This window comes from Cariama cristata, unplaced genomic scaffold (assembly GCF_000690535.1).
Source record: "Cariama cristata isolate BGI_N322 unplaced genomic scaffold, ASM69053v1 scaffold42439, whole genome shotgun sequence".
Taxonomy (NCBI): Eukaryota; Metazoa; Chordata; class Aves; order Cariamiformes; family Cariamidae; genus Cariama; species Cariama cristata.
This window is the reverse complement of record NW_009638242.1, coordinates 8,166-24,155: the sequence shown is the minus strand read 5'-3', so window position 1 is coordinate 24,155 and position 15,990 is coordinate 8,166. Positions and strand designations below refer to the sequence as shown.

The following is a 15,990-nucleotide window of genomic DNA, read 5'->3' as shown; positions in this document are numbered from 1 at the left end:
TTTAACTGAGAATGTTTGGTATTTTTGTAGTTAACTAAAGGATTTGTAGCTTGTAGTCAGTGATCCCAATTCTGACAGGTTTGTGCCAAGCCATTCCTGAATCTGTTTCTTGGTGATTTTCATTGCAAAGTCAGGAACCGGGTTCTCTCACTCTTGCCTCCAAGATGCTATTATTTCTCATAGTTCTCCTTGGTGCTTCCTTACGGCAAAGGAGGTGCACGTTTTAAACATGGTGTCCCTTCTTTGGCAGCTCAGCTTTGCTCTTTCCTGCATGGCTTAGCCTGGTGTTGGCAGGTTTGTACAGGCCCAGCAGCTTGATGAAGGCTGAGCAGAATGAAAGTCCCATCCATGCCCTGGCATTTTTACCATATTGCGTTTGGATCTCTATCTTGATGGGATTCCTTCTTGGGCAGCCACAAAAAGAGGTCTGGTTGTTCTGGGCTGGCTTGTGGGGTTTGGGTTTGCTTGGGGTTTTTGGGGGCAGTGGATTTTGGCAGTGCCAGCATCATCTTTGCACGGTTTCTTTCTTGAGCCTGAGACATCTTCTCTCATGGAGGCAGCTGAGTAAGGGATTTGTACAAGGCAGTGGGGGCTGGAGGTCGGCTGAGCACAGCAGCCTTTCCTTCCCATGGAAGGCAGTGGTGACAGGATGGCAAACACAGTTGGAGTTGCACCTGACAGGTTGGTCATGGCAGTCACCCTTCAGCTAGTTGTCTTGATTACTGGGTGGAGGATGCCATCTGTGTGGAGATGAAGGTCTCGATGACATTGTGAGTGGATGGCAGCAGCTGACTGTGGCTGTTGGTGGAGTCAGAGCTTTGGTACAGCACCAGGCTGCTGGAGGACACTGTCAAAGGCAGAAGCAGAAGTTCAGTACAAATTCTCACTACAGTCCCTTTATCATGTCTGCACACACTCACATTTCCAGCATGATTGAGCTCTCCTGGCATAGGGGCTTAACTTCTTTTTCTGCTTTGTGTGTCATTATATACCTAGCTTAAGTCCACAGCTAGCCTGAAAACATTGAGGGCGACAACCTTCAGAGAGTTCAGTTTTGAGGATTCTAGTTGATTGTTAATGTCCTAGTTTTTCTCTCAGAACTAGGAAGATCCAACTGGAGTCTTTTCATGAGGGAGTCTTGGGCTTTTCAGCCCTGAAAACTGCCCACTGGACTGGATACTTATGGGCACTGATTTTGTCAATATTTTTAAGGTTATTTTCCTCTCTAGAGTCTGAAGACGGCTCCCAGTTCCGCAGTCTGGACTTATACATGCTGTGCTCTGAATCTTTTCCTTGTACCAGCTTTTCAAACCCCCCAAGACACTGGTAGAACCCTCTTAGAGAATCGTGAGCCCCAGTTACCATTTTCTAACCAGGTTTTACAGTGTTGGCAAGAGAAACCAGGCAATACGTGGTTTAAGATAATAGTGGCTGCTGCCCTTACCAGCAGGGCTTGAGGTGAGGCGAGGGCCTGGCTGAAGGTGCTGGATGGTTGTGTCTTGGTTCTGTAAATGTATCGTTGACGCCTGTGACACTGGTGTATGCATCCCAGACTCTGTGTGAGTCTCTGAGTCAGATGTGAATGCCTAGAGAAAAGAAAGTTAACAGTGCCTGGTTTCTACATCCTTTCTAACAGGCACAGAGAAGAGTGAGCAGGTGCTGTTTCCAAGGAGATGAAATCCTCCTTGATGATGCAGTGAAGAGCTTGCTCTAATGCCTCCAATATTGCAGCTGGTACCAGCAAGGCGAGGAGATAAGAAAGGCCATCCTCCTGGGATGGTATAGACCACACACCCAAAAACTTTGACAAGCAAGGAGCTACCTGCAGACTGGTGCAATTCTAAGGGGGGGAACAAAGGCATGTGCTAAAAGCTGTTACCTGTTTAGTTGGTGTCAGGTTAGTCAGGGCGCTGAGATTGGCTGTATCTGTTATCACCATGGTTTGTGGTAAGAGGCCTGTATGTGTGTATTGGGCCACTTCAGACTTGGGGCCGTAGAGAGCTGTGCATGAAAGAAAACAAGATCACGTGGATGTTGGAGCTTTGCATGAGGCCAGTTTGGCTGAGTTGTTCTCCTCATGCATGTGGACCTGCTGTCTGTCTCTGAAACGGTGGGAGTGGAGGGACAGTGAGATGAATGCAATAGAAAAATACTTTTGTAATTAGAGCAACAACAATAGAAGAAAATAGAGTGCTGCAAGCCCAAGGACCCAGCAAATGTTCCAGAATAGAGTCTTTTTTTTGTTTGTTTGCTTGAGCAAATGAGTTCACATTCTTACCGTGAGGGTTCTGTATCTGGGCCATGGTAGCCATGAAGGGGCTCTGGTTGATGTGGCTCTGGACTTGCTGCATGAGGGGCTGCTGGTAGGATGGGTGCAGTTGCTGGGAGAACTGGACGGGCTGCAGGGTAGTGAGGCTGCTCCCCATGCTGTTTATTACAGGTACGCTCTGGGGCTGGGTTGAGGCCAGGCCTGAAAAACAAGGACTGATGACTGTAGTGTCGCACACTATGGGAGGAGTGTGGCTGCTCTGCAGTAGGGGCATCTGAAATGGTCGTCATGGCAGGCCTGTCACTGCAGGGTGATTTTTTGGATCCTGCTTTTCAAGTGTTCTGTTTGTTATTTGTGATTAAGAATCGATTTCAGCCTGTGAAAACGAAGTGGGAGCGTTCAGAATGTACAACGCAGACAGGTACCATAAAACCACTTCTGATTTCCAGGGTTTGTTCCTGTGTACATCCTTGTGTACCAGTATGGATAATTTTCCACTTTAGTGTTAATCTGATACAGAGTTCCACTGGGGAGGCCTTGCTCAGAAGTAAATTCAGAGCGTCATTTCAGTATCCAGTTCATTTTATTCTTTTTTTTATGAAACTATTGGCAACAGAGAGAACTATGCTGTAGCTGTCCAGCCACAGAGAATGGACTTTAAGCTCATTTTCCTTGGGCTGCCAAGTTATGGAGTTTGTACCAGTGAGAAAGAGGTAGAAGGTTTCACACATTACTATCGATTTCCCACAACTGTCAAGACTGTTCCTGTAAATCAGCAAGTCTCTCAAGCACTGAGAGGTTTCCACTTCGTGGAAATCTTTAACTGTTTGGTGGGCTTTTTGTTGCTGTTGTTGGCACAGAATTAGAATCTATATCATAATCTCGGGTATAAAGGAGGAAACAGAAATTAGTTCACAGCTGTCACCATGGAACAAAATAAGGCCTCTTTCTTCCTGGGAAGAAAGTGTAAGAGGAGAGTATACATTTTATTTTCCTTTATCTAATGAGATGCACTTTGGCAGTAGACTAGTCTTGGAATGAAAGATCTCATACAACTCCAGAAAAGCTGTCAAAGTGAAAAATACAAAAAAATAGTAATTACTGCTGTGGATTCCAAAGGCATATGCTGCTCTTTGCAGGAAGTAGAACAGGATGTTTTGTCTTTCAATTGAACATGCTTCAATTTTCGTAGTTTTAAGGAAGTATTACATTTATATTTGGGAAGATGCAGAGCAGCAAAACAAAACATTGGCATAGCAATAGATTGCAAAAGTCCCTTGCTCTTAAGATGTGGGTTTGTGTGTAACTTAATTCTAACATGAATAAGGAACATCTGTCTGTTAATTCCATTGGTGCTTGCAAATAGTGCTGCTGAACATCCTTAGTGTTTGTGACAATCTCCCCAGGTGCATATCACTGCCACCTTAGTGCTTCTGTCTCTGAAAATGAGGCAGGTAGTTCTAATAATTACAGGTAGCTCTTTATCTGAATCCTGATAAGCAGAGTCATTACAGAACACTACTCACCTATCACCAGAGTGGAGGTACCTGTGTTGGTGAATGCTGGTGCTAGGGATGAGGTCTCACCAGCTCCAATTGCCATAACACCTGGCAGTGATGCCATGATAAGGTTCTGAGTTTGCTGGCTCAGTGCATGTGGATTTTGCTCTAGGCTGTGCAAGGCAGTCAGGGTGCTGACAGGAGGGAGCGTTCCTCCAGGAGCCGAGACCTGTGAGAAAGGAGGACCGTGAAAATGCCATCTGCAGCAAGTTGAGTATGGCGAGTCCCAAAGCTGTGATGAACGTCCTGCTACCTCTTCCTGCTTGCTCTGACTCCTTGCTAACTAGAAAGACTTCACATTTGCTTGTCTGCAGCTTGCTGGTGCTCATCAATTAACTAGCAAAGGTCAGCTGTTGAAATACTAAGAGTAAATACTTGCTGTTTTAGTCCTTTCACATTTAAGAAATCATAAGGGTTTTACAAACAAGAATGAGATTAGTCCTGCTGTATTCTCTACAGGGAAAGTTTATCTTCTGTTTTACAACATCATCTGTAGAAGATGATGTTCAGAGAAATTAAGAGGCTCAGGTAATTTTACATAGTAATTTTAGCTGCAGAGTTAAACACAGAGTCCAGGAGTTCCACTTTTCTTGTTCACCTTTTCCTCTAAGCAATGCTTGTAACTTCCCTTTCTCCCAGCAAGTGTCTTTTAGTGGCCAGTGAGTTTTCAGATTGAGATTTTAAAGGAGTTGCTGAAAAGTTTCCTTAGACTTTTTCTCATACAGTATATTCTTCAGGCCACATTACCTGGCAGTTCCCTGCTGTTAGAGAGGAAAAGTACCTCTTAGAACAGGACTGTTCTGTGCTTGTGTGTCTTGCTGATTCAGTCTGTCCTTGAGTCATTGAGAAATTTAACAACCTGTTTTCTCAGTCTCTAAAATGAACCATGTAACCTGTGTCTATGCTCTAATGGGGTTTTGAGTTTGCAAGGCCCTTTAGAGACCTGTAGTTGAAGTGCTGTGGAACAGCAAAAAAGCATTCTAATAATTTGGCTGATAGAGAAAGTTCAGTGCTTTATATTATACTTTTTTTTTTCTTCCCCTCAGACAAAAATCTGTAATGAATCTCTGGTAAGAGTAAGCACCAACAAGTTAAACAGTGGGACAAAGCACCTTGATATCAATTTTAGAAGACAGCTCTAGAAGATTTTCAGCACCTTGTGAAAGACTTTTTTTCTTCAGGAAGAGACCAGAAAGCCAGCAAAATGAGTGACTGATGAGATTTAAATTGTACTCATTCATAGTGAACTTAAGTTTGCCTCAGGCCAATATGCACTACTGCAGACTTCTGCCAACTTTCCCTGTAACCAAGGGAACATGTGCAAACTGAAAACGATCAGTCATGTAGTTCTAGTGCTTCAGTGCTCATTATGTGGGAAAAGGTGTAGTTAAATCTCAAAAGGAGATTTGCTTCGAGAAGGCAGATTGCTACAATCTAGGTATGCGGTACGTGTCTCAATGGTATGTGCTGCATACAGGTTGTTGGGCTTAATTTGTACAGGTAAGATAGATGTAAGTATGGGTCTCTGTTCTGTTAATCCCATTGGTGTCTGATCAACTGTCTTGAGATGTGTAGAGTTCAAATGAGAGTTGGAGGTGAGATGAGAATCTCACTGGGGAAAGGAGGAGAGAACGGGGTTTCCTGGGAGGAAGGGGATCATGTCATACCTTCAGCTCTGTTTTTTCAGAATAGACTGTTTTGATTGATTGTAAGGAAACGGCTATACTTCTTGCTTTCATGCTCTAATACTCACCCTCACCAGCAGTCTAGAGGGCACGTGTATCTCAGGACTGCTCATGTCAGTGCAAACTGGCTATGTAGTAGCTGTATAAGAAGGTGGTTTTAAGAGTATTCTAGAAAAAACTACTTCCGAATAGTCCATATTATGACCACAGGCACAGGACCTGATGTCCTCCAGTCACTGGAACTTAAGTACACATCACTTACCAGCTTAGTGTCTGTGCTCAGTAGGTTCTGGCTGGGCTCCAGTCCAGGGGGAGAAACCTGATGCAGGATGGTTTGGGTGGTCACCATGGAGCTGTTCCCATGGTGGTTGCTGCTGGAGGACTCTGCCTCGCTGGCTGGCTGCTGGTTGTACCTCACTCCTGCATCACAACAGGAGGGAAACTGGTTGTCAGAACTGAGAAACTGAGAAACTTTGGCAAGGATTAAATTCCATTTCTTTGGCAGGCACTTGCCTTTAGATGTTTGAGGCAGAGACAAGGTGGGTAGTAGGAGAACCAGAACAGGCATTCTTGCCACCCTGCCCTGGCTTTCCTCTGTAACTTGGTGCAGCTGCTTCCTTAGATACTGACTTTAAAGTACGGCTGTGTGTGCTGCAGGGAGCAAGCAGGATTCACTAGAAACCACGCTTCTGGATGTGAGTGTAGAGAGGAGAGAGTCTCGATGAGATCATCTCTTCCCAGAGTGAGAGCATTTACCAGCTCTGGCCTGTGAAGCTGAAAAAGCTCTGCTCTTTTTGGATGGAGAATGAATGACCTTTCCTGATGCCTGAAAACTCAGTCACGGAGTCTGATGGTGCTGATACGTATTGGAAAGAGAAGGAGGCACGTACATGAGTGAAAGAATACAGAACTGACTTGTGATGGCAGCCAGTGGATGACTCCTTGAAAAGGGATTACTGCCTGCCAGCCGTGAGGGAGTGCAGGGTGTCAAAGAGTAAGTGAGGAGATTTGGCTGAAAGTTTTGTTACTGAAGTTTGTCACCCTTGCTATTCTAGCCACTCTCCTCACTCAGAGACATGGTCTCTTTGTCACCGGTGCTCTTCTCTTGTAGCAAGTCTGCTTTTTCTGTCTGTAGTTTCACCTCCTAAAGGGGTGGACTTGGGAAATAGTTTTGGTGACTGAGTTTGGGTATGTTCACCCATGCCTCTTTCAGATCTCCCTCTGGTTGTTTCTTACCGTGAACTTTGCTGGGTGAGAGAGCAGATGGTGGCTGGAGGGAGGAAGAGTTGTGAGGAGTTAGAGGGGGAGCAGAGGTGGGCTGTGGTCCGCTGAAGGTGTCCATGGCCAGCTTGTGCCGGAAAGCCTCCTCCTTCCTGCGGTTGGCAAACCAGTTGTAAACTCTGACCTCTGTCACTAGGTTCGAGCCCAGTCCCTGGGCCTGAGATGGGGAAACACCTCTCTGAATACACTCGGCTCTGTTGGGGGAAAGCACAAGAAGAGCCTCGCTGAGCTGGGCTTAGTCAGAGAGACAGAGTAAGTGCGCAGCCCTGAAGTGGCTATGGTCTGGCACACTGTGTGGAAGGATCCTGCCAGGTATGGCAAGACATGAGGCATTACTGATCCTTTGTGGACAGTGAATGCTCAGTTGTGGCATTTCATTCAAGCGTGGCTGGTGTCAGTGGTGACATCCACTGCTGTACTGTTAGCCTGCCTCTCAGAGCTGCTAGCAAACACCAGGAACACACGGAGGCCCTGCTGTGCCCCTCTTCCTCAAAGCCAGGCACCCATCTTTACCTGTTGCACTCTTCCACCAGTGCCTCTCTCTCTTCTTTGCTGGGGTTTTTCTGTCTCTCATAGGCTTGGAACAGGATCTGTTGTGAGGCAGGACCCCACTTAAAGCGGTTTCTTCTTCCCTTCTTGGTGGGCAGGTCATCTCCCATGGGCTCCTCTGTCAGGATACCCTGACCAGCATGTGTGAATTCTGCAGGCACAAAGGGGCAAGGGAATTTGCTTTCTGGAAGCATTTCCAATAGTTCCATCTATTTGGGAACCTAGCAGGCCCAATGCAGCCTACCCTTGGAGAATATCTCATACAAGACAGAGGGTTGAATCTAAATGGGATGGAAATAAAATTCCATGACCTGCTAAAACTGATAAGATGTTCCTAGCAGGACCATATTTACCTGTCCTTTCTCTTGCATGCATTGCATCTCTGCTCCCACCTTGGAGTAGTGAAAGAAAATGCAGCTGAGCTTAGAGTTAAGTATGACTGGAGTCCTGCTTTCCAAAACCATCCAAAGGCTAAATGTCTCATTTTACTTGGACCCCACCAACACAAAATTAAGACAGATTTCAGACAGGCTCATGAATGTGGAAGTGCATGCTGCAGAGATGGGTTCCCAGTGGGTGCATGTAATGAAGGGGCTTCGAGGGCATGAGGTGATAGCCCACAGCGGTTTTTCACAGTGAGTACAGCAGCCTACTGCTTTTTGAAGCTAGAGGAACTGTTGCTTTAGCTGAAATTGCAAAAGCGTAGTTCTCAGGCAGAAATTCTGTCATCTGTCCACTGTGCTGCTTTAGTCTAGGGATGGATGTAGAACTCTAATTGCGAATGGAGTGTATTAGTTTGTTTCTCTTTAGCCAAACGGAGGGTGCAGTGGGTGAATGCAGGCTGCTTCATGAGGGAGGGTTTTTCCATGTACTGTTTGATTCACCTCACCTCTCAATACTGACCTAGACTTCTCCAAACTTCCTGCTAAAAGTGACTTTTCCTTCCATTTTTCCGTGATAAAAATAGGGAGTAAGGATTAGCAAGGGAGAGCAGAGGCCTTTATGAAATTGAGACAGGAGAACAGTTGTTGCCATACTTACGCTGGGCCACCTCTCGCTGCTTGCGGACGTACCAGGTGTAGAGCGCTGCCCTTTTTTGGGTCTTCATGGGAGTGCCCTTGTTGAGGTGTTGCGAGAGGTGAGATTGGTTCAGACCAGTAGTGTCCACCACCTCACGCTGAGGGATGTTGTGCTGCTGGAGGTAGGATTTCACCATCTTTGCCACTCGCCAGGGATCCTCTCTGGAAGGAGCAGAAAACAGTTCTCAGGAGAGAGAGATCCAACACCTGCATTCAGCAGACCTGGATTCCAAGGAAGTGCGCTGGTACCTCCTGAGGTGCACCTTGCATGTCGGTTGTCACCATCGCGTTTAGTGAGGCCACTGGCTGCCTAAGGGAAAGCTGTTCCTCGGTGTGGTACCTTGTTCAGTTTTGACTCTGCATCAGGGTAAGAACTGCATGGTATTAGAAATGAAGTGCAAAAGACGTGGCAATAGCTTCCTTTAAACTGTTCTCTGTAGGTGCTTTGGTCTCCCTTGAAGGGGAGTCTTTGGTTATCAAGGGAATTTCCCAATCCATGGCCATACTCTTTGCTGTCTGTACTCACTTGCATACAACGTTTTGGGCTGTTCTGTCTAGGCAGTTGTCATCTGTAAGTGACAAAGTGCTGACCAGTGACGTGAGCAAGGAAAGGACCTTTCTGCTGGAAAGTAATGTGAATGTAAGGCATTTTTGCTGCTAGTGAGAAAGGGTATGAGGAGGGAAGTGATGTTGCATTTCAGTATTCATATGACTACAGATCTCTTTTCAGAGTTGACCTCTTTCTTCCCTTTCCCTATGTGACTTTTCTTCTCTATCCCCCTTTCTTTAAGGCATAGGTGCTTTGGGTAGGTGTACTTGATTTTCCAAGACAGATTCGCTGTGGTGTTAGGCTGGACCTAGCTCATGCCCTGATTCTGGGCCAGGCTGGGTTGCCTTGCAGTGATTCAGGAAATGAAAACAGGCTGTCGTTATACTGTGACATGACAGCTATGTATGCATATGTATACACCAAGCCATCCAGGATTATGTTCTTGCACACCTGCTACATGTTATTCAAACACACCGATTCATATCTAGATCCACTCAAAACTTCTAAATGCAATAAAGAACAAGAGGCAAACCACTAATTCCTCTTATCGCCACCCTCCTTTGGGGTAACAGCTGAGGGAATAGACCTGTTTGAGACCTGCTCCCAAACCTGAGAAGCTAATCTGATTTGGGATTTCATAATGAATGTGAATCTCTGTTTTTTAGGATCTCAAATCAGAATATCCATGAAGGTTTCCTAAGGAAAATAGACAAAACATGACTGTGACGTTGTTATGTGTATTGATTTCACCAGAGCTGAAAATCACAGTAAAAATAAAGATGTGAAACCAGGCAGCCTAGATCCAACCAGTACAGGAGCCTCTCTACAGAAAAGCCTCTGGTTCACTTTTAACGGAGAGCATCCTTCTGTGCTTTTTATGTGAACTGTCTGGTGGAAATGGTTTGTATGCTGTAGAAATACTCTGGTATCCAACACCAGCATTAAAGGAGCAATGGGGGGGGGGGAAGGTACCTAGGATTGTGCAGAAACTGTCACAAGAACACACAGGTCTGAGCAACAGGCAACAACTGTACTGTTCATCGCTTTGTTGACTCGGGAGGTTACCAGAGGCTGCAAAGTGATAAGGAGGACAAAGTCCACACCTGTTCTCTCAGTGCAAACACCCTTATCTCTGTTCCCCTGCAGCCTCGCTCCCAGGGGCTGCATAGTCCAAGGAGCAAGCCCCGCTGCAGTTAAAGTGTGACAGAAACAGTGTCAGTTACAGCTTTCTGAAGAACCTGCTTGCTTAAAATAGGAACATTTGTTTCTCTTTTACAATGGGACACTTGCTATAGAGGCTTCTGTGTTCTAGCTTCTTCCCTTAACCATCTTTGGCTTTCAAAAGCCTCAAAATGGGCTGAGCTTAGGAAAGCTTTCCTTTCCTCAGTGTGTTGTTTTTCTTTTTTCTCCTCCTGCTGTCCAAAACAAGGACCAGTCTCCTCCATTCGTGTTTGTGATAGTCTAGCCAGCACCTGTGCCCTGAATTCATTATACAAGTCCCTATTCAAAGGAGAAAAGGCTCTGACTTGGAACCTCTGGTCCCTTAGATTTGAGTTCTGGCTCAGATGGGAAGAGGAAGGATTGTGTTACCACTGATGGAAACCTCTGTTACACGTTGGTTTCCTTCTTGTACCCCAATCATGAGTCACTTTTGTCTCCCCTGTCGTGATCCTCACTTCTTTGTGGTAGGAATAAAGCAGGAACTATCTGTGAGTCTCTTCTCACAGCAGTTAAAGCCCTGTGGTTTTTCTGTCTCTTTTTTGAGACAAAGCAGGCAGCTTTGTGAGGCAAAACAGTGCAGGGGAATCTTAGTACAGTATGATTTCATAGGACAGTTGTATGAAATCTTAGCTTCTCTGTACATTGTCAAAGCACAAGCTGTAATATCGATGCAGCAATTCCTTTAGGCCCAAGGCCACATCACAGGACAAGGGATGGCAGTTGGTCACCTGAACCCTCACATGAACCGTTGCCCAAATACATGGTTCCACCTGCAGAGCCTTCATCATTGACTAAGACATCATAAGTTGAAACCTTTGCTCTTTCACTGGCGGTAATACTGTCATTGACTGTCAGAGGGTAGAATTTCAGCCTAAACCTAGTTCTCCTGTTTGTAGTTGCACTACAATCTCCATTGCTTCGGTAAGTCAGAACTTCAGAAATGGGTCTGCCTTGCCCAAGATCTCCTCTATCTCCAAGCCTGTTTTGTGTTTTTTAGTTTCCCTTTCTCCTCAGATACAAGCCATCTCCCCAGTCTTCTCTTGTTCTCCAATATCTAATCCCTGTCTCCAAATTCTTCGCACACAGTTAGTTTTTACTTCTTCCTAAGTCTTGCTGTCCTGCTGCCAGTTGCTTATTGCTGTCTGAGCATAGCCCCTCTCCCTGGCTCATCTCAGTCAAGGGGTCTGGGTCCTCTCTCCGTGCCAGCATCCCACTTTCTTAGTTCTGAGGTCACATTTTAAGGGCGTTTTCACCTCCCTTTTGTTACCTGAACAATAAGTAACCCAGGTAGTTAGTTATAAACTCAAAGGGAACAAGAGGCTGGTTGATAATTTATAGCAACATCTCAAATTTAAATGGAAAGTAAATATCAAGTTAACAACTTGCTTAACAACAAGCTAACAGCATTAAAGAAAACCCATTCCAGAGACCCGGAGATGTAACATTCAGGGGACCTTCTCTCTCCTTCACTCTTCCTGACTTTTCTCTTTCTTTTTCCTTTGTTCCTTCCCCCCCCCCTCCTCTTCCTCATTCTCTCTGTCTTTCCTTTCCTTCTTTCCTGTTCTCAGATTCTCAGGCAAGAGAAGCCTTCGTTTCCCTGAGGTGGGTTCTGAATTGCTGCTTTGGACCAGATCTTGCTTAAACAGAGGTTCAGAGCTGTGAAGTACTCAGGACCATCCCCTGGCCCTCTCCTCTGGAGCCTGCTAGACAACCCTCACTGATGTCAGTGCACAGCCTGGAGCCGGGCTAGGCAGAGAGCAGGCAAGGTAAGACCATCCCCGCAGGATTCCTTTCTGTTGAACTTGGCCTGGTTTGCCTCATCTTGGTTTATATGTGGAAATGAAAGGGGTGTGGCAGTTTCATCTCCAGATTCCCCAGCTAGAGCCATTCTAAGACACTGCTTACATGGGGAAAAGACTGAACCTTTATCATTATATCTTTTGTTTTCTTTTTTTCCTCATGGAAAATATGCGTTTATCCCTGCTTTCAGGGGAAATCTGTTGCTTATCTCAATCTCTCTCTTTCCTAATGGAATTTCACCCCTTGCCCTACAAGTGAATTGATGCTATACCTCTCCATGTGCTGTACCTGTGGTACTATGATCTGCCTCTTCCCCTAAGGTAGCCTCTCTCTTGCTTTCTACTCTGGGGAATAGCTGGGAATTACTCCACAGAGCTCTATCTCCATACTGAGTTATTCTTTATCATAGATGCAATTTGTTTTCTGTATGGAGTGATATGGAAAGAATGTTTTTATTCAATCTGTAAATCCATGGAAGATTAGTGAGACAGATTAAGGGACAAAATTAAATTACATTAATTCCTCACTGGAGAAACCTTTGTCTGAACTGCCTTTAGCATTTTTTTCTGTAGGGACAAAATCTAATCAATACCCACAGGTGCACCCAGTCATGTGGATGTATCTTATCTACATCCTGTTTTACTCAGCTTTGACTAGTGCTTTCCAAACTGTGGGTTCAACTTTAGTGGTGCTGTGAGGACATTTGGTCTCTTGGTGCTGTCATTTTTTTTCCTTTCCAGCTCCTGGAAAGCCTAGCAACGGACACTTTCCTGATTCTACTTTATGAGCAATGGCTGCAGTTACCACAAAGACTTTCTTGTATCACTAATAGCTGCCCACAAGTCGATCTCTCTGTTAAAATGTGGTCTACAGGAATTGTTAGTAATGCCCAAAGAGGCTTCTGCCTGAAGGGTTTGAAATCCTTGTGTAGATGCTGAAATAGCTTTGCAAGCATTGAAGTTTTACTGGGAATCCCTGGGCATGGAGATTCTTGCCTGCCTGCCTTTTATCTACTGCTGGGAGTAATTTCTATTATAGACTGTTCTGCCCTGTCTTACAACACTTATAGTACTATTTTAAGGACATTACCTTTAGGCATCTATTAATAGACAGGTTTGTTCTTAAAAACAAAGTTCATTAGTAGGTAACAACTGCTTACATATTATCAAACCCTGATACTGGTTCAGATGCTTTGAATAGATTCTCTGACATATGGTTGCTTTTTTTTTTTAATCTTTGACCAGGAATTTGAAACATGTCAATACAGACTTCCTCCTATTTTCATTTTACCTTGACTAATTTTGATGTATTCAATTCCTCCGTAAGCATACTCGTAATTTTTTGCCGAAACTGAGGCTTCTGGTCCCCTCATACTGTCCTCAACAGCTGAAGTGAATTGCTCTATCCTGTGATACGGGGAACTAATGAAAGAAAAGTCTGATGTTTCAGAATAAAGCTTTGCAATTAAGACCGACTACGAGGCTTAGGAGATCCTTGTTCTTGCCCAGTCCTCTCTGTGCTCTCTTAGGGTTTTAGGCAGGTCGCAGAATCTCTCTCTGTACCCCAGTTCCCCTTTGTAAAATGGGAATGCTGCTCAACTGACTGTCTAGAGAGAGAGGTGAGACTGTTCATTGGAAAGCATTAATGTCACAGGTTTGCAAGAGAGGTAAGACTGTTGTGCTGAGGCTGGTAGCAAGCACAGGAAAGACTGGCAGCAAGTTCCTAGAAAGGCAGGGAGGATCAGAAACCAGAATTCATGCTGAAGTGAGGGTGGCAGGAAGGAATTCGCTCCATCCGTGTGTCTGTTCTTAGATCACAGCAGATGGCACTTCAGTCCTGCTTCACCCATTCATTACAGAAAATGTGACAAAGCCAGGTGCTCTTCTTCAGCTTCCATTGCTTCCTTTGTGGTGAGACACCTGATAAACCATCGGAAGTTAATGATCAAAAAGCTTATCAGGGTCTTCTCATCTATAAATTTATAAGACAAAAGAGAAATAATAAATCCATTGGATAATTAGTAACTAGCCAGGGCCCGCCCGGTGCCACTGGGCTCAAGCTACCCCAAGACCTGTACGCAGACTCAGGAAGATGAGAAGGAGACGAGGATGAGGGGAAGAAAAAGAGTCGAAAGGAGAGAGAGAGAATTAGCCAAGAAGACAGCAAAATGGGAGGAACAGCACAAAAGTGAGGAGAGAAGGGAAATATGTAAAAAGAATGGGAAAGAGGTAAAGGAAACAGAGGAGACTAAAAGATGTGACAGCTGGAAGTGGGGAAGGGATGAGAGACGTACTGGGCCAGAAAGAAGACTGAATTACTGGGAATGCTTTCCCCACCCAGGTAAGCGCTGATCCAGTGAATTTTCCTCTGTTGGGTACTGCAGAGTCCCCAATCTGCCAGGGAGCTTTCTTCTCCAAAGTATTTACAGTGAATGCTAACTCTCGTCATGCTGTTTTTGTAGCTCTGCCCTTTTGTGGTGGGATTTGATGTTTGCTTCTTGTTACATTTTATGTTAATTTCCTTTGCAGTGATCGGAAAGCCTGAGAAATTCTCTAGATGGATTTTACTTTTAGTGAAGATTTTAAGTGTAGGATATTGCTGCATCTTTTTGTCTTCTATCAGCTTGCCATTTCAAAATACCCCCAAAACAGATGGGCAAGAATCTGGTTCTGTTGCAATAGATAGGTTGGATGGACTGGATCCTTGCTTGGACAGACCTCTTAGGTCGCCCATGGGAATTGTGTCTCAGCAAGAATCCCAAATGGGAATCCTGGTGAATGTTTCTCCGAGTCTGTTGGGGGGCTTATTGGTTCAGGGAACTTTTCCTGTCTTTTGATCTCGAAAATGCTTGTATGCAAAGGCAGATTTGTGTGGCAGTAAAACCTGTAATCGTTGCTGCATGTGGACTTTGTAGTTGTGACAGGCACTAGATGGTAGAAGCAGTGTTCTGCCCAAGTTTTAACATCTGCACGTATTTGTGTGCTCTTTCTACAAGAAAAACCTCCACTGAAGTCAGGAGAACTTTGCACTCACAAGAATGACAAGAACAAGTTCTCTTGGTTTGTCTTTGGCCGATAATCTATAGCAAAACCCAGTGAAATTAACAATGTTAATCTCCTTAAATATAGCAGGGAAACATTAGAACTTCACTTTACCGTACACCCTCAAGGAAATACAGCACCAGCTAAGAGTGACCAGAATGACCAGATTTTTTTTTCCTCCCCCCCCCCCCCCCCCCCTTTCCTGATGCCTGAAATTGTGAATCCTATTAAAAACTTAAATCCTAAAACCTAACACTTGGTCAGAGAGATGCCATTTGTATGGGCCTCAGACTATTCGGAAGCCTGATGATATAAGCATGTCAGACATGTAATCGGGCTCCATGGCTCCCTTCATGCACTTCAAGTGAGATGAAAGGAAAGATTGAGCATTTGTAAATAATTTGGGGGTGTTTGGGGGCTGCTAGTCCTGGCCTGGGTGAAGACTGTCTCCGTGTAGCTAGATCAACTGCGAACACCAGGGACACTGAGCGGAAGGGGAAAGGAAAAGAGATTTAGAGGGAGAGTGCAAGAAAGCAGCAAAGAGGAGCAGCAAATCTGTCCTTACTGTAATAGTCTTTCCACCACAGCCTTCTGGTGAGCAGCCTCCTCAGGGCTCAAGTTTTCCAGCTCCTTCATTATTGGAGGGGTAAATTCTTCCCCGTCATCAGAGGTTTCATCTTCCGATAACCTGGACTCCCCCATTCCGTTGGGGAGGTTGGGGATGTTGGGACAGGGTTCTCCTTTCTCTGTCTGGAGGGCATTGATAGCGCGCTGACTTTCGCTCTGGAGCACGTAGGGTTCCACTTCGCTCAGCGCCTTGATCAGGGTCTCCTTGGTTAGCCCCGACTCCAGCAGCGCGCCCAGCAGCTCCACTTGAAGATGACTCAGCTTCGAGACCATGGTCTTCAGGCTGGCGTCTCTTGGCTTTAAATTATGGGTTATCCTGCTTTCAGCTT

At 45.2% G+C, this 15,990-nt stretch overlaps 1 protein-coding gene across 1 annotated transcript; it reads right to left on the bottom strand.

Moving 5' to 3' along the window:
* Positions 1-719: 719 nt before the first annotated feature.
* HNF1A (HNF1 homeobox A) lies at positions 720-15,934 on the bottom strand. Its single transcript, XM_009708636.1, has 10 exons — positions 15,600-15,934; positions 8,385-8,584; positions 7,308-7,494; positions 6,750-6,988; positions 5,776-5,933; positions 3,796-3,997; positions 2,279-2,470; positions 1,880-2,001; positions 1,445-1,586; positions 720-847 (listed from the first exon to the last, which is right to left on the bottom strand). Exons 1-10 carry the CDS (start codon positions 15,932-15,934, stop codon positions 720-722), a joined length of 1,905 nt encoding a protein of 634 aa, XP_009706938.1.
* Positions 15,935-15,990: the final 56 nt, after the last annotated feature.